The 27,332-nt window shown below is 40.2% G+C and overlaps 2 protein-coding genes across 7 annotated transcripts in view; one reads left to right on the top strand and one right to left on the bottom strand.

Moving 5' to 3' along the window:
• Window positions 1–6,483, top strand: part of aatka (apoptosis-associated tyrosine kinase a) — a 35,484-nt gene extending 29,001 nt beyond the window's left edge. For both annotated transcript variants that reach the window (XM_075454021.1, XM_075454022.1), the window contains 4 exons: window positions 497–3,893; window positions 3,977–4,124; window positions 4,222–4,425; window positions 4,592–6,483. In XM_075454021.1, the coding sequence (XP_075310136.1) occupies window positions 497–3,893; window positions 3,977–4,124; window positions 4,222–4,425; window positions 4,592–4,620 (3,778 nt within the window). In that variant the 3' untranslated portion in view covers window positions 4,621–6,483. The remainder of the gene's footprint in view (window positions 1–496; window positions 3,894–3,976; window positions 4,125–4,221; window positions 4,426–4,591) is intronic.
• Window positions 6,272–27,332, bottom strand: part of LOC142371375 (BAR/IMD domain-containing adapter protein 2-like) — a 51,081-nt gene continuing 30,020 nt past the window's right edge. Inside the window, exons 6-15 of one of the 5 annotated variants that reach the window (XM_075454028.1) lie at window positions 23,513–23,650; window positions 16,466–16,618; window positions 14,977–15,219; window positions 14,540–14,771; window positions 13,990–14,191; window positions 13,809–13,877; window positions 13,571–13,724; window positions 13,278–13,315; window positions 8,386–8,428; window positions 6,272–7,888 (exon numbers count right to left, since the gene is read on the bottom strand). In XM_075454028.1, the coding sequence (XP_075310143.1) occupies window positions 8,401–8,428; window positions 13,278–13,315; window positions 13,571–13,724; window positions 13,809–13,877; window positions 13,990–14,191; window positions 14,540–14,771; window positions 14,977–15,219; window positions 16,466–16,618; window positions 23,513–23,650 (1,257 nt within the window). In that variant the 3' untranslated portion in view covers window positions 6,272–7,888; window positions 8,386–8,400. The other 4 variants (XM_075454026.1, XM_075454024.1, XM_075454025.1 and 1 more) reach the window with 4 other exon arrangements.

Here is a 27,332-nt window from a genome sequence, read left to right as displayed (position 1 = left end):
CAGCAGTCCAATGTAACTATATTTCTCTTTGAAAGCAAGAGCAGGTGATCAATACTTCCCTATTCTTTATGATCTCCCTGACATCGACCAAAGTTGAATCACCTCATCCATCTTTACTGTAGGATCCAGCCAAATATTGTTTATATTTATCAATTTTTCACTTTTGTTCCTCCATGAAGTAAACACAGCAGGGATAAGCTACACTGACACATAGAGAGGCTCTTCTAACTGTGTCAGCATCTGCACTGCACATTATTAGGAAGAGTAATAGATGTGTGCTAGGTGTTGCTGCTAAGTGCTGACTCCTGAAGTTTGCCTTACTTTTGTTTTTTAAGAATAAATCCTTTATCTCATGCATCTCTGTCCCTATTCCTCTCCTCTGAAATTTAGAAGTATTCTGAAGATTTTAATATGTTTTTAACCTAAATGTATGAATAATTTTTGTGAGTAGCTCAGTCAAAACATTTACCTTAAGCCTTCTTTCTTTTTTTTCGAGGTATGAGGTTATGCAGTTCTGCTGGCTACAACCAGAGCTCAGGCCCAGCAGTGAGGAAATACATCTTCTGGTCACATACTTGTGTGCCAAGGGATCCAGTGAAGCTGAGGAAGATTTTGAGCTGCGCTGGAATGCCTTGAGACCCAACCTGCTCGGCAGCACATCCCACACAGCTATATCCACATCCCTAGTCCTGACACCCACACCTGCCACCGCTGACCCTCCTTGTGCAGATCAAACCCAGGCAGTAGAGCTGGCCTCCTCTGTCTCGTCCTCCTTCCCTTTGCTGGAGCACTTCTCTGATAGTTTCCACTCTGACACAGGGGACGACTTACTGACTGTCACAGAGACAAGCCACGGTCTTAACTTTGAGTATAAGTGGGAACTTGCCCGAGCAGAACAACCCTACTGCTCCTCCTCCACCAGTGGGCCACTGGGCCAGGGCAACCCACACTACCAGGATATCTACTATTCAAGCAAAAGAAGTTCCTCAGGGGGCTGCAGGACCGACAGCCTGAACTCAAGTGTATCCCCATCTTATTACGAACCTGAACAGATAGGTGTTGTCCCGGTATTGAGTGCCCACAGCCCCTCAATCAGTAGCGAGTACTACATTCGCATAGAGGAACCAGTGCAGTGTAATATTAAGCTGGATGACAGTGTTGTGGACTACAGCCCTGGACTCGAAGGCAGCAGCAGCAGATTGCCCTCAGAGAGTCAAACCATGGCACAGCGTAGTGCTTACTGGTCTACTACTGAGAACACTAAATCAAATCCTAATGACTCTGACTCAAGTCCCACCATCCAGCTAACCATGCAGCCCCTGCTGAGACATTCATCCAGCACCAGTCCTGTAAAATTAACCCACTCTCATAATTACATCCTGTCCGATCCCAATGACACAGTCAACAGTGAGCACTCAGCGGCGCGAAGGACACACCACCAGTCCTGTCTGTCTGAACTGGAAATGTCACCAGAGTCCCAATCAAACCTTCTCCATCCAGAGAGCCGGTTAGAACACCAACGCAGTTTATCACAAGCTGTCAGCAGTCCGAGCTTAGGGTTCTGCGATCCTTATCTCGAAGCAAACACAGATCATAGCGTGGTTAATGAAAGCTGTCATAATATGGTGGGTCCCCTCAGAAAGACAGTTCCCATTGTTAATCACATTAACATAGATGTAGGAATAGATGATGGCCTGCTGTTGGGGCAGAGGAGAAGTGGGGAAGTTGAGGATGACTTATTCTTTGAAGGAGAGGCCACTAACTGGATCTCAAACCATTCTGCAAACAATAATAGCTTGAGTTTTGACAGCAGGCAGACAATATATGGTAATGACAGCTACCTGGATCTTCAGTCAAACACCACAGAATTATGGTCTTTAACAAAGGCCACCACAAAAACCTTCCATAGCTCGAAGACTTGTGGCACCTTGGAGAGCAGAGGTGGAGACTCTGGTTGTAGCGCTGCTTGCAAGTCCACTGGATTAAGCTCATACATTCACTTATGCCACAAAGACAGAGAGGAAGCTGCAACTCAAGAAAAAAGGCACATTAATGTAGATAACTTGCAAGGTACGTATTCTCTCCCTAGCTCAAGTATGAATCCCAGAGATACAGGGGTTCGAAAAGTGGAAGGGCAACATGAAATGCAATTACTGCTAAATAAAGAGAGGACATATTCAGAGATGACACCTGAGACAAGCTATATAAAGTCCCCATCTTCTCTGAGGGAGCCTCACACCAGTCAAACAGGAGCCTTATCAGACAAGCAGAGAAGTAACATCTGGGATGGAGTCTCATCTGGAGTATCTGTGGGTCTGAGTAACAGGAGAATAAACTGGGCAGAGACATCAGAGGACACCAGAGCGTTAGATTGTGGAGAGGAGATTAGAGACTCCAGCAGTTGTCTGGTTGAGCTCGGTGACTACAGTGATGATGATGATGATGATGATGATGATGATGATGATGATGATAATGATGACATTGCAGATATTACTTCAGGGATCTTTGCTGATTTCAACCTTGACTATACTGAGGTTGAGGAGGAAGATCTCAGTCCAAAGAAGAATCCAGAGGGGACTCCTGACTCTGTGGACACCATCAACTTGTTGTCATCAATGGCAAGCTCCTGTGATCAGGCCTTTAGCCCTGATCCCTTCAATACCCCTATCCTGCCCAAATCTCTGGATAGTGGATATGACACAGAGAACAATGAATCTCCAGAGTTTATTTTCAAAGAGTTTGGAGATCCCCTCAGTGGTGAGAGGAGCCCTCGGCTGGGTGGAGACCCGGAAATTGTTCTGCAGCTGGGTTTAGGACAAGGGGTCTGCACCTCAACATGCACCTCAGAACACCATGTCAAGGTTCTGGCTGACAAGAATCCATACAGGGACTCAGCTTATTTCTCTGACTATGATGCAGAAAATGAGAGGAGTCCCCAAGAAGAAGGTGGTCAGTTCTTTGCAGGTTCAGTTAATCATTACCGTCAAGCTGAGAGTTTGAGCTCTCTCGGAGATAACTCTGTTGAAAAGCAGTTCAAAAATGGGAAAAAATGTACAAATCCACAACCCATCAAGAGATGTGTTTTGCAGAATTTCTCAGAAGCTGTCTCAAGTTCACCCCACTCTTTTCCGACCCCTGGCTTGTCCATGCTGTCACCGTTTCCTCCACAGATGGGTGGCTGTCTGACCAAAGAGTCTGCCCCTGCAGAAGACGATCTGGGGTTGGAGACAGAGCACTCAGGGGATGAGCCTGCCTCAGATCTCAGCTCCTCCATTGGTTCAGAACCCCCCTCTGCTGTCCAGGAGGCATCAGCAAACCATGAACAGGGTAGCAGGAAGGGAGAAGACTACTCTGCTGTCCAGTCATTGTTGTCTGGCTGCACCATAACTGAGTACAGAGATGAAAATGGTGATGGATCCACAGAGGAGGAGGAGCTGCCTGAATACAGTCATGTCAATGAGGAGACAGAGGACAGGAGGGAGTGTGTTAGAATAAATGAGGAAGATTTCGAGGACATAGATGCAGAGGAATGTGACAGCTTATGTGAGGAATCTAATGGTCCTCGTGACCTTTCCACTTCCTCATCACTGTTGGAGCTTTGTGGGGAAGATGCAAGAGCTCCGCTGGAGGAGGCTGAAGGTGAAGATGACTCAGATGACAGTGAGTCTGATGAAGAGCTTAGGACGTACAACATCCAAGATGAAGACAGTGAGGAGAGTGAGGAGGATTTCACCACAGTGCCAGTGGTGGTAAGTGACTGCAGCAGGGCGAGCCACCTCCGCAGCCTCCTGAAGATGCCCACCCTGCTCACTGAGTCCTTCTGTGATGAGTTGGAGAGGAAGAAAAAAGCTGTATCGTTTTTTGACGATGTCACAGTGTTTCTTTTTGACCAGGTAACATATTAATATATCAAAGTGTTGCACTGTGGATTGTCTTCTGACAATTTGATTACTTAATTGTTGTTTGTGTCTTCCAGGAAAGCCCCACAGGAGAACTGGCTGACTTTTCCTTCCCTACAGTAGTAGAGACAAATGGGCAGGAATCTTCCTACTCAGAACTCAAGGCTCAATCCTGTGACACTCCCTATGTTTCTGGAGAAACAAATGGAAATAACTCAGATGAGGGTGAGGAAACACAATGCCACTCATTGTGATCCTAGATTGTTCTTCCTGGATTTATCACTATAGTAACTGCTGTCTGATACTATCTGTGTGGATTCAGGTGGGAGTTATGTGTGGCAAGAAGACTGCACCTTTGAGCCCCATCCATCCTCACCTCAGAACGACCCTGAGCCTCCGTCCTCACCCAGATCGGTCTCCAACAGCCCTGAGGCTCCCAAAGCTGCCCCTGTGGCACTAAACCGTTTCATGGTCTCACGATTCTCTATCACACATGTGTCTGACCCCCAAGTGGGCTCAACAGCAGGTCTGTAATGTTTATCCTTTTTCGTCAACTAGTATTTCTGCTGATACATTTATGGCCTCCATGGCTCTTCTTAGTGTGATATACTACTTAGTTGTGACTGTTAAAGTTTGTTAATTGGAGTTTGAAAGGTATTCAATCATTAACTAATTCCACTTGTGTTCAACAGGGACCAGTGATGATAATCCACAAGATTGAGTGCCCTGTGAGAAAGACCAGTGGAGTCCCAGTCCTTCTCAACACGGAAAAGCAGCATTATTATATCTAAGTGTTTTACAGAGTTTTATTTTTATCAACATTTGGGGCATCTGACCTTGGCGACCCTGTATGAGACAGTGCCTCATATTGTAGTGAAATACCCCAAATGATTTGCACACAATTCTTTTTATTTCACAGAGAAACAGCAATAGATGTAGGCATGGCAACTGATTGTGACGACCCCAGAAGGTGGATACAAAGTCCAATCGTATTGTTTCCAGAACTAGGAATCCTATTAAAATGCAACACGCACACAACAATAACTTATTTGCTCAATGCAGCATCAAATTCGTATGGTGACCTTACAGTTATTTTAAAAAGTATATTATGAGATTATCAGAAAATAAAAGGATGAAAAAAAGTGAAATGATAGGTATCATAGCTATTCCTCTCATCGGCTGCGTTTGCACATCTGCTTACCACGGACCTGGCTTTTCTTGCAACTTAAGACTGTTACAGCTTTCATTGTAAGAACTGGAAAAGAGTGTTTGATCATTGCTGCGTAAGAAGCTGTGATGAATTTCTAAACAAACAGAACATAAAAAGAAGAAAAAAAAAGAAGAAAGACTTAAACAGTCTGAATGGTGGTGATGCTGTCACTGGAGGTGCTTATTTTTTTCTCAAAATCCAAGTCATTTTCAAATCATACAAATTGTTGGACTTTGTGGCTTTAATGTGATTTTTGAGTGGAAACATATTGCAGGAAATCAGGGTGTTGCCACTACTTGATCACTACCACGTATCACTTTGGTTAATGATGCACTTTGTGAAGCCTCAGTTACTCTTAACCTCTTCATCTTGGAATTAAAACGCCAAACATGTGAGATCCACGGTTTCTGTCCACACAAGGCCAGCTACATGCGTCTTTTACTTAGTAACATGTAATCTTAATTTTAAAATAGATTTATTCATCAGCAAAACAATATCGGAGAGGCATTTCCACACAGTTCAGTGGTGTCTGTCTAAACACCCCAGTCATAAATGTGGAATGTTATCACCTTGTGTATTTTTTCTACAAATTCTATCATACTGAAACTATTACATTTGTGCTGAAAGCCCAGATCTGAGTTGTATGAAGAAAGACATTGAAAAAAAAAAAAGATCATATCTGGCATATTGTATGAATCTTATATCAACATGTAGCAGGTAGCTTGACTTGAATTACTACTGCTGTATTGTCAACTCCCTCCCTTTCTCTATCCTTCTGTAGCTCCAAGTGCCAATGCCTTTTCCTTCCTCACCTTGCCTTTTAAATTGTGCAAGACAAGAAAATATTGCTAGTATTTTTGTATGAGCTCTTCGAAAGATACAATCCAGGATGACCGTCTCTAAAATTTGCCAAAGAGATATTACAAAGCCCATTGGCTTAAGTGGCAGACACCTTTGGAGAAGGTGAGGTGGGTTGATCTATGCACCGGTAGTAACACCATTGCTGTTACCATTCGTCCCTCACTCATGGCTGTTGTACTATCCCAAACGAATAAATCGAAATCCTTTTTTTCCTCTTTTTGCGTCTGTGATATTTTAAACTTCATCTGTAATTCCATTTAACATTTTTCTGCAAAACAGTAAAATATGACAGCACAACACATAAAAGTATGCCATTTGTGCATGTTTATATTTATTTTTGACAAGATAATTTATATGCATTTTCTGTACAGTACAGATATTGTACAAACAGGACAAAGGTGAGATTGGAGAACATGAGAGCTATATAAAAGTAAAAAAAAAGAAAATGAAAAAAAAAAAGTATGTGTGAAACTTGATGCCCAGATGAGTGTTGTAATAAAAGCATGACCATATCACTCAGAGTAAATGACTCATCTGTAAAAACACAAGAGTTCTTAATGTAATGCTAAGAGGCATGTCAGCTCATTCACACATTCATTCATATCTTTGCTTTTTCAATGAGACCCTCACCTATATTCACACCACATAATTTATATAAATGCCTCTACCCATTTTCCAGATGCGCATGTTGTATAATACTGAGAGTGAATGATCAAAAGCAAGGATAATACTGCATCTTATTTGATAAACTACCAAGCCCTCAAAACTTATTATAAAAAAGTCCCATAAAGTAGCATTGTATTTAAACTCTTGGCTATCCGGCAGCTTAGATATTGCAGTAATTCAAATATAAGAAAAGATTAACAACTCAAACTATTCTCGTGTATTGTGGAGTTGCAACTGCACTGTACTGAAGCTCGCTCAAGCAACAACAGCAAAAACAAAGTAATTTAAAAAAAAAAAAGAAAAAAAAAAAAAAAAAAAAAAAAAAAAAAAAAGAAGTGAAACAGTCCCAGCAATCTTTTTAGAATTATAAAAATGCAAGTCGAACTGTGCTGCATGTTCCCTCAAACCAGTTTATCGAATAATATGGTCAACGATGCTATCATGTTTGAAGAAAAATAAAAAATAAAACCAAAAACACATTGAAGGCACAGTTCCCACATCCATAAATCTGGGTGTACTGTTTCACAACTTGCAAATATAAAGTTTTACATTACTTAACAAAAGCAGAATTATAGTTTACTGTCGTTTACTGTCCAGTCGAGCTTTATGTGATCTTCCATTAACATAAACAGTAATGCGCTGGCATCTGTGACCATTTCACATTTACCCTCAGCTCTCACTTAAACTACTAATGCAAAATGTGCCTTCACTCCTGATGAATGCTAATAAACTTCCAAAGAAATTTACAGTGTATAGTTTTGAAGAAAACAAACTAATCCCATAATAGTAGTGCAGATAAATAATTATGTGATTGGCATCACTAGTTAACCTCCCTAGCCAGCCTATTATCCATACCTGCTGTGATCTAAATAACTAACATCTACATTCACGCTTCTTCTTGAATGTTCAGACGGAGACATCCAGTGGTGGTGAAAGCAGTTGCAAAACATAGTTGGAAATTCTTTTAGTAAATTTCCTGAGCAAAGAAACTAAATTCTTAGTAGTGTAACATGTTTATTGAGGTGGCTTTTCACCCTAATCACACTTGTAGGCCCTTCTATGAAAACAATAAAACATGCCAATGAAGGCTATTGTTTTCCTCTTATTAAAAAAAAAAAAAAAAAAAAAAAAGAAGAAGAAAAAAAAAAGAGCCCATGAGTGGAAAAAGGGAACAGCTGGCTGCTAGTAGTAGATGGGTGCAGACCGGTCATCAGAGAAGGTGGGCCTGAGGAAGACCTCCAGGGTATGGTCACTGCAGGGAGAGGAGGGGTGAGACAAGGAACACATATAGTTAGAATGAACATTGTAGGAGTTAGAGATTTAGAGAGACACACACGTTTAATTATGTTACCACACCCATAGAAATTTGCACCCTTAGTATCTTATAGTAAGGAAAGAAAAAAAGTTGGGGTTTTGTGAAATTTAGCAAGCATGGGATGGGACAACTACTAAAAATATTATGGAAAAACAGTTTATAATATGCATGCAGGGTTAGTCTCATTTGTGCATGAAATTTACATTCAAAAGGAAGAAAAAAAAAAAGAAAAAATGACCCAACACAGAACTCAAGGCCTTCTGGACCGACAGAATCAAATGCTGCCACATCCATGAGGCCAAAGTACAGGAAAAGTGATTTCCAGCATCTTAAAGCAGCCATACAGCCAGTGATAACAGAAAGGATCAGGCATCAATCGAGAGAAGATGAGAGGAAATTGGTTGGCTGAGAAGCGATGGAGACTGGTGACTTACGGAGGTCCTGTTCCCTCAGAACCGAGACAATTCTGGACCCAAACTGGAAGGTAAAGAGAACCTTTGGGTTTGTATGGTACATCTCTCAGATCATGCATGGGTCACAATTTGTAAGGACACTTGTTAGTCTGATGCAAGATGAACATACTGTTGATAATATTTCACTGAAATGAAGGATGCAAAACAGGAGGTACACACTTCATGCTCAACATGCCATACCGTTTTCAAAACAATATGCTCCTTTTCAAATTTTATGCTGTATTCATGGGGACAATTTTTACTGCAAACTGATCAATGAGAAGTTGGGTGTCCTAAAAAGTGTTCCTTCTCTGACCCAAAGACAACTCGAACACAAGCAAAAAACGCAACACACAACCAAGGAGAAAGAAGGCAGGCAGGAAAAGTTCAGATACTCACAATAAGCATTCTGTACAAATCACCACCTCACACACTTTTTTTCTACAATGACGGCAGCAAAGATGCTATGGGTGCTCAGGGAGGAGCAAGAATGAAACAGCATGCGCAAGACACAGCTGCGACTTAAAATGATCCATAAAAGAGTTTGTGTATAGAAAAAAAAATTCAGAGCTGTAACTTCGAAACAAATTAGAACTTAAAAGTGCCACATCACTGGCAGAACAGATTTCTCTTCAGACCAGACTGTTTATTAATATATAGAGATATGTTTTATTTAGAATACCTTTGTAAAAAGTCACCATACATTCAAGGTCAAATTTCCGTGTCACATTTTCTGGTTTCCCTCCACAGCATGCATAATATAAACACTTCAACTAATCAGTAGGTTTGTTTTTTTTCTGGAAATAGGTTACAAAGACAGCATAATTTTTATTTTTTTTTTTCTAAAGAAAAGACCAAAAACTACATAGCAACTCAGGGAATACAATCATATATAACACTGAAAGCTGCAAAAACTGTGGTTATAAATTAACCTATAACTAATTCACAGCTGTCATTGAGGATACTGAACTAAAGACCATAGACCCTGTCACTACCGGATGTGAGCTGCTGACTGATGTGAGATGCACACGCTGTGGGGTAATGGAGATCTATACAACTTCTGTCCCGACTACGTATTAGTATATATAGCGGTTCAATTCCCCGCTATACCAAAACCTGGCTTTCTTAACAGCAACAACTAAGATTATGATAAAAACTTTTTGATTAAAAATAGAACTGTTCATTGTTCTAATGGCATCTACCTAACTTGCAGAAGTGGACTTATTAGATGTACATCAGGGTGTTCAAATGAAGAAACCAGGTAGTGCCGAGTTCTACATACTGTTTGTGGAGGAAGTCACAGAGTATATAATGAGATCCAATTTATGGTGTTTGGAACAATCAAAATTGAATGAAAATAATCAAAGAGATGAGCAAATTACAGTCAGTTTTGGAGACATGTGCATAGTGGCAATGTACATAAGAACGGAAAAAAAGGCATCTTGGTGTTCTATAAATATGCAAGAGAGTGTTAGTTCACTATGGCGCACGTGCAAGTGTTATCTGAGCATGCGCGTCTCATGTTGGGCAAATTCACATCAGGCAGCGACAGAAACCTTCAAAGCCTTCAAGGGGAAAAAAAATTGAATATTGGAGTAAGGCATTTCATATAGATATATATATATACATACATACATACATACATATATAAATATATATGTATATGTATATTGCAGGTTTATATGTGCCTCCAGGGGATATTTAACAGAGCACAAACTTAAAAAGAAAAAAAAGCGCAAATTAGTGGACAGACAAAAACAGTTTCAATCAATATATAAACTGTATATTCTAGAAGCTCTGAAAGTTAGATTTTTTTTGCACATAAAATATGTGTTTAATAGAAAAAAAAAAGCAAAGTAAGGCAAATATGACAGACCCTCTGGACAAAAAAAAAAAATCAAGTCTACCACTGACACAAGGGGAGCACAGCAGGACCAATGGGATCTCTCAGAAAAGAAACATGTTAAGCTGCTGCACAGCCTTACTTTGAACAAAGCTTTTTGAGCATTTGTGTTGGGTGGGAACTCAAAAATATTGGGCCCACATGTGCTTAAAAAGGCCATTCAGTCAGTGGCGTAAATACAATGACATAGAAGTCTTTTGGCACTTGTACAGTACATGAACATGTCTTTTAGTTTTGACAAAATGACACAACCATGTACATGCATGAAAGACTAGCAGTAGCAAAGGCAGTCTCTTGAGAGATCAGTCCATGATGGTGGACTATGATCAGACAGAGTTTTCAGAGTCCATATCGCTGCATGCCGAGCAGGTAGGCCCCACTCTGGCTCTCTCGCTCAACGCAATCCTCCACCCACCAACCGCTACTGTCCACACCGACGCCACCAGCAGCAGCACCCAGGACGGACAGAAGGATGAAAAGGAGGGACCCGGGGAGGAAGAGAGGACAGAAAGGAGGGATGAAACTGGCCTCTTCCATTCGGAGAAGGGGTGTGTGTGGAGGCAGAAGGAGAAGAGGTGGAGATAAGCGGACAGGAGGGAGGCTAAGAGGAGGGAAAGATGGGAAGGAAGAGGCCCCTGTGCTATCCGGAGCTGTCTGTTTCTGTCTTTATGTCTGTTCTCACACAGTCGAAATCAATTTGCCATCAGGACTGTCACTGTGGAACAAAGAGAGAAGGAAGCTTGCCAGGTCGGACACACTCAGAGAGAAATGGAGAAAGACAAGACAGGTACAAGAAGGCAGGGTGGAGTTTAGGAGGTGGGGTCAGGAAATTTATTTTTCCCCACCTGCAAACTCCAAATGCACCCACCAAAATTGGGAAGATTGGACTTCCAATTCCCTCATCAACACTTTAATACAAACATGCTTGGTGGTTGGAAATTGTTGGACAGACCAAAAACCTTTTTAGTCTAGGTTTGTCTCTACCAGACACAGAAAAGTACAAAATCAAGAGTTGCAGTTGATGAGAAAATCATTAAGTCATCTCCTTAAATAGAGGGATGTAGTATTAAGTCGGTTGGGGTGAATACACCCAGCTGGACAGTCTTGTCTCAAAATACTGATAAAGAAAAAAAAAAACACATTTAGAGCAGACAGGAGTATGTGTAACAGCTTGACACTGGTGCTGAATGCCCCAGGCTGACAAGCAGAAATGACTGAGATGAAGTCAGCATGATGACTACTGTCACAGCACGTACTTCACCAAACACGAATACATATGCACATCATTCGAGAACATTTTTCCCCATCTCTCGCACATATATGCACACCATCTCACACACATTTATATATGTGCATAGAAGGACGTACTGCCTGATTGGACAGAAACAGGCACAGCATTATTCCTAACCTTAACCTCACACAAGCTTGGAAGTCAGCAAAGACTTGATAGGATTTCTGTCCCTATTGGGCCAAGAGCACTCTGACAATAAAATGCGATACTGACCCTGCTAGACAGCAATACTTACTATTAAAAAAGGTATCTTAAAAAAAAAAAAAAAAAAAAAAAGAGACATAAGGAAGAGCAAAGAGGAAAAGATGAAGCAGACAGAAACAATATTCAAAGCAAACAATTTGAATTCAACTGAAGTGGTAGGCATCTTAAAACTATAGCAATATGCAGGGTGTCCATAAAGTCTCTTTACAATTTATTTACAATTATATTACAAAGGCAATTGATGAGATATCTTAATCAGATTTGTTCTATGTACTTAGTAGTTATCAAAGTTTTTAAATCACATTGCATTTGTGTATTTCAGGTATCCTGTTGATGAAAGAGGTTCTGTTAAATGAACCCCTAAATAAATGGCTACTCCTCAAGAAAAGGAACAATGTGTATCATGGTTAATTGAAACAAAATCAGGTACGCAGACTCAGCGAAACTACAAAACTAAGGAATGGTAGAGATCCACCACCACGTCCGTCAATTCGTGCATGGCACAAGAAATTTATGGAGACAGGGACAGTGTTGAATAAAGGGAGGAGTGGACGACCAAGAACAAAGGGATGGCATCACTGATCTAAAGCAAAAGATCACCGATGCCATTGCCACCATTAATGAGGGTATGCTACAACGAACATGGCAAGAAATCGAGTACCGTTTCGATGTGCTTCATGCAACTTATGGTGCCCATATAGAGGTGTATTAAATTAGTTAAAAAAAAACTTCAGTATCTAATCCTCATTTTGTAACAATTTCTGCATGTTTATCTGTTAATTTGATTTTGTAATAAATGTTTTAAATTTTAAAAAGACTTCATGGACAGCATACCTGAAATATACAAATGCAATGTGATTAAAAACTTTGATAATTACTGAGTACATTAAACAAATCTGATTAAGATATCACATCAGTTGCTTTTGTAATATATATATTTTTTTTAAATTATAAAGAGACTTTACGGACACCCTATAGATCTATTGCTTGAGTTTAACCCTTCATTGAACCTTCAACAATCAACAGAAAATGAAAGGCCAAGTGTTCTATTATTTTGTCTAAATTGCTTTTCAAATACTAAGGTTAATAAGAAGTCTGCATACATAAACTGAAGTATATTCGGGTTAAAAACAAGTTATGTTCATGATATAGAAAACCAAGCAACATGTGTACTCCTGGTGAACAATGGGGGAAAAAAAGGAACAAAATTGAAAAAAATTAATTGGATTTTACCATTTTGTGTAAAGAAAGAAAGAAAAAAAAAAAGAAAAAAAAAAGAATGACTGACAGAAATAAAGCAAGAAATAACTTGCCTTGGCTGCCTCTATGAATTAAATTCTCTGGAATTGCTTATGGTAGTTTGGATAACATGCTGTTAATCTAAACTGACAGCTTGAGTGTTCTTCTTTTGAGATGGTAGTGGCAGTCATACAGCATCATTCAAAGCTTGGAGGGTATAGCAGTTAGGTCACTTACCTTGTGGCAAAGCGACCATCATAATCCTCAATAGCAGGCTGAAAAAAAAAAAAAAAAGATGCAAGTATTTCATTTAGAGACAGCAAAGCTAGAACAGAAGTGCATGTTATATTAAATAGAAAACACTAGATGGCAGCAGTAACAAAAGCTATAGTGTCATTCTCACTACTGCAGGATTACTCATTTCAAATTATGCAACACAGCACTAAATCTGATGGGGGGCTGCAAATTAACAAAACAAGAGTAACAAGTTTAGAAACTGCACAGATCATGGATACTACATATTGTACTACCTGTGGGCCAAAGCCTGCCATGCTGTAGGGGCGTGGGCGGGTCTGTGCTAAGCTCTGTGCCAGCAGTCGGGCAGTCAGGCCATAGTCAGGTGTGGGCAGTGATGCATCACTCTCAAGCAGGTTCCCTGTGCTGCTGCTTTTCCCATGATGGAGGCTGGAAATGTTAGAGGACAGAAGCCTCAGACTTTGACTCATTTGGGCTCATCAAGTTGACACACTATTCATGAAAAGTACATACTTCACTCGGAGCTTGTCATTGTCACTCTCAGGCAGAACACGTGTGTAGGAGAACGGGAACCAGCCACGCCTGAAAAATTAGCAGTACTTGTTAAAAGTAAACTTTACTAAAATGTGTGACAAATATTACAATTTCCCAGTATGGATTCACACAAAACTAAGCAAATCAATACATTACTTACATCTTGTTTTTCTCATTCTCTCCATAGTGCCAACCATCACGGGCTTCAGGCACTAGCAGGGTGATGACATCTCCTTCTGAGAAGCTGAGCAGGGTGCTGTTGTCGCCTGCAGCGTGGGAAAAGATGGCCTGGACACGAGCGCGCCCATTCTTTTCAAGTCCTGCTGCCATAGAACTGGACCTGGGCAGGGTCCGTGTCTCTCCTGTGAGGATTTTGATCGATAAATGATCAACATTAGCAAGTATTCAGGAGTGTTGAACTCAGTAAGGGCAGTCAGGAACCACATAAGTGCTAAAAATGTAGCAACCTCTTAAATCTACTTTTCTTTTGCTGGACAACCACTATGCTGCCAAATTGACTGAAATGTGGTGTAATCATCATTAACAAACTAACAAAAGTTGAGATGATGGTTAGTCTCGTCATCCCAGTATAAAATAGACCTTCATTTATAAATATAGGAAGAGTTTTGGTGCTCAAACATTCAACCTATGAATGCTGAAGCCTAAGTGCTAATGAATAATAAAATCCAAGGATTGTCTGGATATCTTACCCACTGGGTTTTTATTTTTGGCAGGGGCAGGCCTGCGGACTGGTAGAGTGTTGGAGTAGACGTCGCTGACCTGTCTCTGAGGCTGGGCCTGAGACTGGCCCTGTGCCTGAGTCTGAGGGGATGAAGGCCTGACTTGGGACACGGACATTGTTCCCCCATCTGTCCAGTATTCTTCTCCGTGGACCCCTGTTGTCCCATTGACCATGGACATACCATCAGGGCCGATCAGCCTCTGAAATAAATAAGTGGGTGTGTGGAATCAGTAACAACAGTAAAGTGGCAAATATCAATCACCTTGTACAGTGCTGTGGCAAGAATAGTATTTCAAATATTTGGATTAGGTTTAAATCATAAATAAGAATACTTATGACATTTTTTATGAATCTTTTAGTTTATTGTGTGAGAGACCAAATAAAATCAGCCATTAATTTCCTCACCGCCGGGTGTCCAAGGCCACTACCCATAAAAACAGCCAGCTCTGGGGGAACAGGAAGAGGCTGGGCTCCAGGGATGGGGTCTGAGATGACCAGGTTGGATTTGGAGGTGTGCAGGGGACTTGTGCCTCCAAGCGCAGCAGAGCCCATCTGCTGAGCCAGGAGCATGGCCCTTTCTGGCAACTTATTGGGGTCTGAGCAGGCCTGTTGCCACACTGGAATTTTCTGAGTCAGGAGGTCTTTACCCTAAAAGGACAAATTACAAGATTGGGGGAAACATGAGAAAAAAAAAGCAGAGAAGAAAGATGTTACAGTTATGTGACCTCTGAAAAAAGGCTAAGCTGAGAATTTCCTTTGACTGTTCAGTTTTGTTCTTTTTCCAAAACAATACAATCAGTCCTCAAAGATATTTTCTCTGTGTATCCTTAGTTGCTGCCCTTTGTGCAGCTATGATATTGTGCTGCGTGGGTGAGGCAGACCTTCATACAACCAAGCTGCCCACTGCCGCATCTCCCAGCCTGCGGACACAGCTGTTCTTTTAACAACTATACAATGACAAGCACGTGTGTGAGTATTGCACACATAAACAAACCGTTATGTCCCATTGTATGCAGTAATTTGAATCTCTCATCAACTATTTCCCCCTATAATACACAAAAATCTTGTATAGATGCAAATACTCTCTAGCAACCTTCTGGGAGAGGGTTCTTCAGTTTGCTGAAAATGAACACTTCCCACACACACCCCCATCCTGATTAATGACCAGACTCCATTTTGAAGAAAAGAAAGATTTAAAAAAAAAAAAAAAAAAAAAAAAAAAAAAGAAGCAGCAGCAGCACAGTCAATACACACATACTGCATACCGTCCTCCTCCAGCCACATCTTCAGGCTGGCAGTTCTCACCCACCAGTAATCCCAGGTGACTGATGTACTCCATTACCCATGAATTTGATATTCTTGAGAGATGGAAAAGAGTGCATTTGGAGCACACACCCACACAAACAAACACACAAAAGGCCAACGATTAATATGTAAATTGACTAAATCCTGCTTCTAAAATCCCTTCTTACCTTAAATTGTAAGAATCCACTGAACTTAGCACAGATTTATTTTCCTATCAGTCCTTTCATGGACTGAGAAGGTGAGACAGTCCTCTACACCAAAAGCTGACCAGATACTCGACCAGGAAATGATGGATTACAGTTTCATATATGCCTGTGAGCTGATCATTGTCTACAGTCTTGAGACATCTTTCAATTGAAGAGGCCCCTGTGAGCGGTCAAAACTGATGCAGTTTGGAATTATACGTCTCCTGTGTTCTTTTTGCTTAACAGTGGTGTACAGCTGCCGAGTTTCAGAGGAAAATATTTACACAAATTCAAGCGAGGACATCTGCACATGTTTAAACATACAGAAAATGGTTTTCTTAAATAGGTGGGGCTCATCTGAAAGACAAGAGAAAAAAAAGAAAGAAAAACAATGTCCCAGTTACCTTGCCATGGTATGCGCTGCTGTTCTTGGCCACAGCACACTGTCGGTCCACTAGGAAGCAGTACCTGCGACGCTCCTCTGACAAAGCTGTCTTGTATCCCTCTGCGATGAAGGTGTCCAGCTCAGTCTGCTTGCTGCTGATTGTCTCCACGAACTGAAGGTGAGCACATGGTGACACAATAAGTAGAATCTATTTGATCTGACACTTTCGTAAACATAAAATCTACAGATTTCTCCAATAGTCACATATTGGGTCTCTGAAAGAAAGTATGTGTGGGTTGGATTCATTTAAAACACTGAATCAATGCTATTTTCACAGGTGAGGAGGTGGGAAAGACTTTTTTTGGTTATTGGTTCACTGGAAGAAAATTTAAAAAAGCCAAAAGCCAGCCGTCACATTGAATAGGTAAGACGAATTGCCAGAAGCTCTCAAATGTCCCAGCAACGAGCCAGCACCTAAATAATGGGCGACATTCATAATATTTTACACATTTCTACCCGGGAGCTGTTCAGCACAATCCTATTCTGTCAGTCACTGCAGAATTCTGCTCAAGCAATTATGGATTAAGTGCACCTTGGCAGTATTAGCTTTGCAGGGAGAGAGCCTTACTGTGTGACTTTCTTTGGCCAGTTCTCTCTGCTGAGCATTGTGGAAGAAAAGCAATTATTACTGAAGATCCTGCGGTGTTAAGGAGGCACTTCCCACAAAGACCCAACATTCCATTTTACATGTTGAAGTACAGCAAATTATAGGTGTATTAATGTCTGTAAAAGAGTGATAAATGGGAACACAGCAAGAGATCCAGTGGTGTCAGTTTGTCTTAGTGTGAGCTCTCTAAAAATGCCAAGTGTTTATGGACCACACACACAAGATAAGAGATGCTGTAGGCAAGTGGATCAGATTCATTTCAAGTTAAGGATCGTTTTTTGGGGAGGGCAAAAATAAAATCTGTCTAACCTAACATTAACAACAAGATTATGTCAGAAGAGATTAACACTGGGGATCGAACATTGGGGTATGTAGTTGAAAGATACGGATAATGTGGCAAAGTAAGCACAATTACTCCGCACATTTCAGCAATTGTATGACAGAAACTGGACATTTAGCTTGTTAGTAGGTGGGAGGTTTGGATACTGTAGTCAAAAATGAGTCAACAGAGTCCAGTTTCATGGTCTTAACACAATCGGCTAATATATACACATCTAGAAAAGAGTGTTATATTTACTTTATTGGAATGTTTGAAGTTAGTACAGGGGTATTATGGTCATCCTGATTCCAGTAAACATAAAACTTGTAAAACTAAGTAAACCCCTGAATATAGTTGGTTTTGAAAGTTTATCATGACAAGTCTTTCTAACTTGAAATGTTGGCAAGTGATGCCAAAAGGCCACCAAAATGCTTTTCATATTTTTGTCAATTGAATCTTAGAAAATTGGATAATGCCATTTTTCGCTTTTCAGCCTCTGCTGGTGCTTCAGTAGGATCACAAGTTCCTCAATTAATATTTTTACAAAACAAAGTTCCCTTGAAATTAAAAAAAACAACAAATAAATACAAATACCTATAAAAAAGGTTATGGTTGCACAACAGAAAATTACAAGCTGCAACTACAAACTCCTAATGCATTATATTTGGTCACCACCAGAGCGCTCTACTTTCCAGAAGCCCTGAGATTAGTTCACTGACAAGCCAAATGTGGTGGGGTATTTTAAGTGGCTAAACGACTATGTACTCAAACATTGCATTTGAAAAAGAAGAAACCTACTGACAACCAGACACAAATACACAGAGTCAAGTTGTCAAATCAGGCAGAGAAGACAAGAAAAACAGAAGAAAAATATGAACTTTTTCTCTTTTCCTGAGAGAAGAGGGATCTTATCCTGGTTCTCTGTATATTAAACTTAAATAAAGAGCTTTGAAACTGGTTCAGTTAGTTGCTTTTTCAAAATTATTATTATTTTTTTTATTTTTCACATAAATGGCTTGGTGAGCTTGGTTGAGCATTCCCTCTGCAGGGTGAGTTTATATTCAAGTTACCATGACTGGCAAAGTTGATTTGCTTTCTTTCTCTTTATCTATCTTGTGAAAAATACTGATCTGGAATGAGTCACGCTCTATACTGCAGAGAGAACAGAGGAGAGAAGAGACAAAGGAGGAGAGAAACATGCCATGCTGAAGAAATGTGTGGCAAACGAACATACACAGCTGGATACCTTAGCTGCAAACATTTGTGAATGGGTCCTTGGTCACAGAAAGCCATTCAGTGTAATGACCCAATGAAAGATCACAACCAAAGTGGCTGTCTCTCTTCCTTGCAGGTGGAGTGACCCGTTTTCTATTTTGCAGTCTGACTCAGTCTGATTCTGCATAACCAGCACTAATGGGAGTGGCTCAACCAGTATGCACTCGCCTTTGTCAAATCAACATGGCCCCATTTCTCAAACCATTCAAAAGGTCACCAAAGTAACCCAAGACAATGAGTGCACAGGGAAAAGCACAAGCAGAAACCAGCCACTATTATCTCTGAGTGACCTCAGGTTACATCGTAGCTGGAATGACTTGTTTTTACAAAGGTTATGAATATAAAAGGAAACTGCAAGGCATCAGGGCAGCTCCTACATTCAGGCATTTAACTGATCAACATTACACCCTTACTGCATATCTCCCTATACCGACATATTTAGGACAAAATCCTAACTCAGCACCACTTCATAACACGGCACACCAACACATTTTCCAGTAATTACAAGCACTGGGAGGAGAGGCTTTCACACCATTTGAAAAGTGAAGAATACACCAGGGTTCACAGCAGCAAAACTGTTTATGCTATGCTGTATTCATGTGGGAATTCCAAAGCATTTCCCTGCACAGTTTCAAGCTACTAAGGTCTACCGCTCTGTTTATGTTCCTTCATCATCAGCACTCTTTGGATTAAAAGGCAATGTATCATAATGCTCCAGGGTACCAATGAAAGGAACTACACCTCAGGCACCTGTGAATTTTACATAGGTTTTATTGTGCCTACATAGCCAATTATGCGGATTATGCATGGATGTGCGCAACCAAAATTGGATTTTTTCTTTTCCAACTTTTGACACTGGTCTGAAGAAATCCTGAGTTAATCAAACATCTCATGACTTTAATTCTTAGAACAGAGCTCCATCTCTGTCTGAGCTCTTATTGAAAGGCAAAGGAATTTAATTTAATAAAATCCCTTTCTATAGTCCAGTGGCACCCTCCAATGAACTACAGAGCAAAGTGATTAGCATTTCAGCAAGCTTTGTCCATTGATGACATGCCACAGTGAAAGGGTCTCAAGGCAGAAGGGAAAGGAAGAAAGACAAAGAGACCAACACAGAAGTGCAGGCTGAGAGTGATAGAAGCAGCGTTCAATAAATTGCACCCAGACTCTGCTCAGACATCTACTTATAGTTAAACAAAAAAGAGGAGGAGATGGAAAAAGTAAACTTAGTCCCATCTTCTTAAGTATCTGAAATGTGGCGGAGGAGGAGAACAATCTGTCCTCAGATTTGGAACTTGTACCAGTACTTTCTCAACAGCCTCCTGATGCCTGAAAGAAATCACCTCTGTGTACAATCTAAAGCCAGTCAAAGAGCGAGCTGGTGGACGGTTGTCGTTATGAAGCACAGGTCTTGTGGGAGTGCAGGGCTCTCTTTCTCTTTGTGTGCTGTGCTCCCTGCGGGGCTCAGGCACAAACGAGTTGACTTTTCTCTCACACGCCCACAGCCGTGATATGATCAGTGAAAGTGAGCAGGCTGAAAATAAGAAGGGGAGATTGATTTTTCTTTTTCCTTCTAACTGGTTGTGTATTATGAGTCCACAGCCTGATGAGCTCTTCCCTCCGCACAGATGGGCCCAATTGATCAGTCATAGAGACACAGTAGGAGTATGGGGTAATGCTACTACTCCATGTTCAATATGCATAGAGTAATGTTTTTTTGTTTTTTTTTCCTCTGTTGGTGACTCAGCCGAGAGATAGTGAAGTCAGTAAATATGCTTCTCAATTCTCCCTGCTACTTTATCTCACAGCAAGATACTATCATATGAACTTCTGATAAATAAATCTGGTTTCACGGTGCACTGAAGATGAACGTAAAAGCTTTTGGTAGATAGGTGATCTTCTAGTTTGTGTATTGTTTATTTTCATTACACCATTGAAATCCCAAAATGTCATGCTTTAAGTTCTGCCAGTGCCTCTGAGGATACCAAATGTCCCCTGACAACGCCAGGTTACACTGGATATCCATCAATCCCTTTTCTACACCCGCTCAATCCAATTCAGGCCTATCCCAGCTGCCATTTGGTGAAAGGCAAGGTAGATCCTGGGTGGGTCACTAGTCCGTTGTAGGGCCAATGCAGAGACAAATCAGAAAAATAACTATGTAGACTCACTCCTAGAGTAAATTCAGAATAACCAATTAACCTAAAATTAATGTTTTTGGACGGTGGGACAAAGTCCGAGTACCTAAAGAGAATCCACATATACCAGGAAGAACATGCAAACTCACCCTAGTCCTAGCCAGGAGCCTCCTTGTTGTGAGGCAACGGTACCAACAACCACACCACCATGAAGCCCTCTTTGGTTATCATTACATATACCACTAAACAGATTCAACCGGAACGGCACAAAAACACTATGTGACTACACAACATGCACTACTGACAGGGCAGTGCACTCTAACCGACTGAATGGTGTAGCTCGATTGAATATAGAAAGGGCTCCTAAGAGATGGTTTCTTGTTTGAAGAAGAGATGTCCCTTTAAAGTAAGTAAAATACCAAAAACACCAAAATATTCAGTTTTTATTAATTCACCCATTTTTGAGCACACCATGTTGCACTCAAATCTTACCCATTTGAGGCAGTTTATCTGTGGGCAAACAATGTGCCATATTTGTTTAGTTTTTTTTTTTCTTCTTAATTCTTTGATTCCACAGTGAACAGGACATTTTTAAGGCTGCAGTCTTTGAGCCAGGGAAAATATACAGTTTACAAACCATGACCTGTGACTGTGATTTACTAAATCCAGTTGCTTATCGCATATAAATATCTACTGAAGATTACCAGAAAATCTCAACAATATGAAAACAAGCAAAAAACATTCGGATAAACTTTGAATATTTGGTGTTAGCTGGACATGTTTTTGCTCCTCAGGAGAAACATTTGAATTATTTTAACGAACAGACACATTAATATTATATACAGGTTATTCTATCAGAAGCGCTCCAAAAATTTTTGCATTTGATGGCGAGTGTACTGCAAAATGGTTTGCATCGACTAAATTGCAAGAATCTCAGCTTTCCAATAGTGTATATCTCACACGTGCACCTTTTTATATACAACACTTGTGTTTGAATCAAAACGGTGTACAAATCAGCTGACAGCCAGCTGGCAGGCCATTAGACTTTTAAGGAGTTGAATAAGCAGGTATGCAGAAACTCAACTCTTTACTGGTGTGAAGTCCACATATTCATCCCACTTCAAGCTGTGCTTCATGCTAAGCTGAACTGTTGAGCATACTGCCAATCTTGACACCCTGTGATGACACTTTATAACAGCATCTCTTCAAGGCATTTCTGATACAGTGGAACAAACTTGATGTGACACAGCAGTCACATCAATCCAGTACTGCCACACCACCGCAGGCAGGCCTGGATAGATGTGTGTGCGTTTGTTTGAATGTGTAGCGGCATGTAAACTGTGTGGACAGAAGAGGTGTTCCTTTGCCAGAGGCTTGGCAGCAAAGAATTTTCAAACCCAGTGAGCTCCAGAAAAGTTTGTACTCTGAAGTGTTGGTCTGCCCGAGTCTGCTGACTGCACTTCACAGCAAGACCAACAGAAGCTCAGTAGTAACCATGCTAGCCAAGACCTGTTAGTTTGACATTTTTGCCTCCGTCCCTTGTCAAAATTCCAATTAAATCTGTGAAATTCACTGCAGTGTAATTTTTCTTAGTTTAACTGTAACACTGGGACTAAACAATTTAACAACAAAAAGTCAAGACTTAGGATAAGAGTTTATGCAGAAAAGGAATCAAATATTCTTGTTGCTTCCTCTGTCAAGTAGGTGGTTGAGTGATGGAAAACCAAACACTGAACATTCACTATGAATCCTCAAAGTTACACCTGAAAGGCTCTGTCAGAGGTTGCTCCGTTATGGAACACGAGTGATAATGCAAATACTGGCTTTAGTTTTGCATCCAGAGATTTTGACAAATTGGAACTGTTCTTGATCTCATCCCTTAAGATTGTAAAAGTAAATTAAATATCTATATCACACAACCAGTAACTCCTCAAATGAGCCATGTCACTTTACCAGTCCAGACGGAAAACAAATGTATACAACTAAAGTGCATAAAACTCAGTTGGGAGGTTATCATTTTGATATATCAGTGACTGAAACTGTTAGCAATATCTCCACTTTGGAAACTGTGTCACCTATTTTCTGGTGTATGTGAGCACTGTGCTTTAACTTATCCTTTTAATCCCTGATCAAAGCATTATGCTGAAACACAGTGGCTGAACTGTGCATGCACCTTCATTACATCCATTACTTTAATTTATTTTCATTTTCATGTATGTGTGTGTTTCTATGCGACTACTGTATGTGTGTAGATGTAATAAAGACTGCAGAGGGTACACAATTCATAATCAAATCTCCACTACTTGCCCTCCCACTCAGGACATCTCATTGCCTCTGATTCCTCCCCCATATTGGCGGTGTTGTTTTTACTTTATAAAAAAAAAATAAAAAAATCAAGCCATTATTTTCAACACAACTCATAAATGTAAAATACAATTGTCACCCACAACCACAGAAACTATGCAAAAACTGAACAGAAAAACAACAGAACAGTGCAACAAAATGGTATCAGTGAGCAGAGTTGCTCTTATGGTTTCAGGGCACTTCGGCCATTTTCTTGTTCCTAACAGAATAATATGTGTAACTCTTAAACACATTGTAAACCTTTCTGTTCGATCATGCACTTTTAATGCAACTTTAATAAGAAAAACCCAGAGAGAGGCTCACCTGCATCTCCTTCTCTCCATACTTGGAGGGGTTCTTGCTGCCTTGACTCTTCCTGCGCAGCTTCTTCAATTCACCCTGGCACTTCTCCAGACTCTCCCCTTTGCTCTTGTGTTCCATCTGGTATTTCTTCAAGGCAGCCTACAAGGGGGCAACAAGCATTATAAACAGAAGATTAGACCTCTTAAAAAGAGCCACAAATTAAAAGGGCTGCATAAGAAGAAGCTGAGAAGTAAATGATATCTCAATCTCAAAGGTTTCCAGGTAAAGCTTCAGCTCATAAAAACTTCTACATTCATTCCCATCACAGCAATATTGAAAACAAAAAATGCTTCGGTGTGTAACCAGAACATTTCCCCTTCATTGTTTGTTGACACTCGCAGATCAACCTCAATAACAAAACTAATTATTAAATCAATAAGTTTTGCTGAGAAACCAGGAGATGTCACTATGGAATGTACAGCAACAGGAAAATGTTGCTGAAGACCAAGCACACTTATCCTGCCAAAGTACGATCACTACCTGACAGCAGCTGCCTCTCCATGAAGGATAAAGTGACTCGGCTGGATAGAAAAATATGCCTGGAACGGTTGCCAATCTGATTTACCATCCATGAGATGTACCCGAAGAAGCCCAATCCACTGAAGTCTCACACCACAACTCTCAGCAAAACCACAGGATTCACTGCCAACAATCCAGAGCTGCATATCACAAGACACCCTCAGGTCTCCTGTTCCTGCCCTAATGGGCCAGAGCTGTTCAGTTTTAAGCAGCTGGTTGAAATGTTCCGATTAACTAGTGAATATCACTGTTAAGCTGAAAGCGCTGATTGTTCTATCGCTTTACTTTTTCCTTGACTCTTTTGTTCAAGAAGCATCTGAAATCTTTCTTACAGAATGAACAAATGATTTATGTAATCCTTAACGAGCTCTATGTTTACTCCCAATCAGTTCTCTTGGTTTAATTTGACATCAACACAGCCTAAGATTGAGTCTCCAGAAACATCCGCTGCAGCTGATCATTTGTCTCAAAAACAAATAAAAAAAATAAAATAGATTTGTGGAGAAACCAAATCGCTTAGCTTGATTTATTTAATTTGCTTTATTAATTATCTATTGAGGAAAAAAAAAAATCCAGGCTTCCTCATCTCTGTTGCTATAGTGACAGTGTCTGGTGTGAGAAAGCTCATGTGGTCTCTCCGGGAGGCAAAATTGGAGGAGGAACGCTCATAACCAGGGTTCAACACCTGCATTGGCATACTGCACACAGTGAGAATATAGGCAGGTATTCTCTTAGTATTCAGAGAAAGAGCAGTAAGGAAGCCGCTGCTGTCACTGGAAGACGAGCTGTACACTGGAAAAAAATCAAAGTATATTTGTCTCATTTCTAGTCAAAATATCTCATTACACTTAATATAAGACACAACTGCCTAAAAAGTACCCTTTCAGCCAGATATTAGGGACTTGTTTGAAGACAATACATCAGGAATATCTTGTTAAATGAAAAAGTCTTGAAAACAAATTGTTTTGAGTCGGATTTCATATGAAACAAGCTTTTTTTGACATTTGAAGAGGTTTTTAAGCTAATTTCAATATCACTTTTATCTCAAAAGTCCCAAATATCACATCTTATTTCAAGAAATCTTGACAAGCCGATTTTCACAAGTTCCATTGGCAGATTTTTTTGCTTATTTCAAGCAAAAACGTCTTGAATTTGTTGTTTTTCTTACTTATTTTTGGAGGGGCATTCTTTCCAGTGTAAGACACATGCTGCGTTTGGATTTAAAAGCAGAAATAGGTGGGAAACGAGTGATATGGACTGAAAACTTCAAATATTGGACTTTTACATTTCAACATAATTCATTTTCCAAATCAGCAGCTACCCCCTAAAAATATCGATTTCTTCAAAAAACTTCCATACTAAATACACAATTATGCCTTTGCTCCTTCATAACACAGCAACAATGGATGAGTCATCTTTTCATTCCCTCATACTCTTCCGGGTAAAGTACTAAAACAAACAGGTCACTCCACTACTGACATCTGCAATTTGACTCTAAGAAACTGAAACTTCTTGGTGGAAAATCCCTTGCACCTGCAGTAAATAATGTTTAGAGGCGACTTATTTGGCTATTGTGAAAAGTTTGCAGGAATATACTGCATAAACAAGTTATCCCAAACATCCATCTTTGAACTAAAATGATTGTCATTAACGCTAGTGGACTGTTTTTCCAGAATACCAATAACTCTTAATCACTGCCTGCTAAAGTAGACTGCTTATCATTGTGCTTAAATCTGATTAGAAACTCAGGGGTCAGTGGGTGAACATTGGTTACACTCAGAGAATCTTGTGCTTGTTTCCACAAGAATTTTTCCACTTTGACCTTTCTGTAATGACTGACCGTGTGTTGTAAAATCCTGTGAAAGCAATTATGTGAAACTAAAGACAGAGAGAGACAGACTCATAGTCTTTCTGTTTCAGGTAACTTGTTGCACAACTTATCCTCTAGTGTATTTTTTCAGCATGCAGGGCTAACTGCAATAATGAATGTTGTGTGTATTTAAGCTAGAACAGTAATCTTTTCCTAACCGGGTAGTTTTAGTTCCAAAATCGAACCAATTGTATTCCATAAACTGATCACGTGTTAGTAGCAAAATCTCACCAAACTGAATGAGACGGATAAAATGATGGCGTCACAGGCGATTCTGAAAATTCAAAATTTAAATTTCCTTGATTTGGTCCTTTTAGTAGAAAAAAAAAAAAAAAGAAACCCTTACACATGTGTTGACACCTAGACATTCATGCATACGTTAGTGCACATAAGGCTGTCCACACTGCAATGTCTCTGGCCGAGTGAACTGCACTAACATCAGGGAATAATTCTGAATTTGTGAGTGAAAAGGGGAAGAACATCATGGTAGTTACGCTTTGGTGACAAGTTTCCTTCAGCAGCACAGAGCTTTACTTTAAATTTAAAGTTGTAAATGCAAGCCAAGTACAGCTGCACAGCTCTGGATAAGCAAGTGCTACAGTATAAAAACATCAACGGCTGGCTTTTGAAACTCAGCTGAAGCTTCTACACCAGGGAAATTAACAAGCTTGTTACTAGCTGCTACCAAACAGTTGCCATCCTTCCGCGAGATCGTTATTAACCTCCTCCAATTTGTTAGTGTATTGGCATTGAGCCTCACATGCTTAATTCAAATGTTATTTGTAAACATAATAATTAATAAGGAACTAATAAAGGGGCTACTTTGTCATTCATTTGATTAAAGAGTTGCAGATTATACAATTAAATAGACTATGTGAAGAGGTGGAGACATTATTTTTAGAAGGTGGATGAACTCAGACATTATAGCCAAAGTGCACAAGGTGTTTTAAAGGAGTGTTCATAACTGTTGAAGCAAAACCAGTCTAACTAGATATTTTTTTCAACAGATAAATTAGTAAACCAACAAGTTACTTTTTTTTAAACGACAGTAGCCCTGTTATCCAATTTGTTACTTTTAACAACATTAACATTACCAAACACTGTTCAAGACAGAAGTGCCAAAGGACACCTTATGCACACCTCAGGGGCACAAGTGGCCTTGGCAAAATGGCTGTATTAAACACCCTTTGAGTTGTAATGAATTGGACAGAGACGGAAAAGAGAGTGAGTGATGCACCACGGGGATCACTTAAGTTTAGAGAAACACACTGAGCCTCATGCAAGAACATTTTTTATTTTTAATTCTAAATTTCTCTCACTTTTTTTGAAAGAAGGTCTACGAACACGCCACGTCAGATTCACCAAACGCTCTTAACTTCGGAAAAAAGTGTG

The sequence above is a fragment of the Odontesthes bonariensis genome, chromosome 21 (genome assembly GCF_027942865.1).
Source record: "Odontesthes bonariensis isolate fOdoBon6 chromosome 21, fOdoBon6.hap1, whole genome shotgun sequence".
In the NCBI taxonomy this organism is placed as follows: Eukaryota; Metazoa; Chordata; class Actinopteri; order Atheriniformes; family Atherinopsidae; genus Odontesthes; species Odontesthes bonariensis.
Note: the sequence above shows the minus strand (reverse complement) of the source record. Positions and strands in the feature narration are given on the sequence as shown.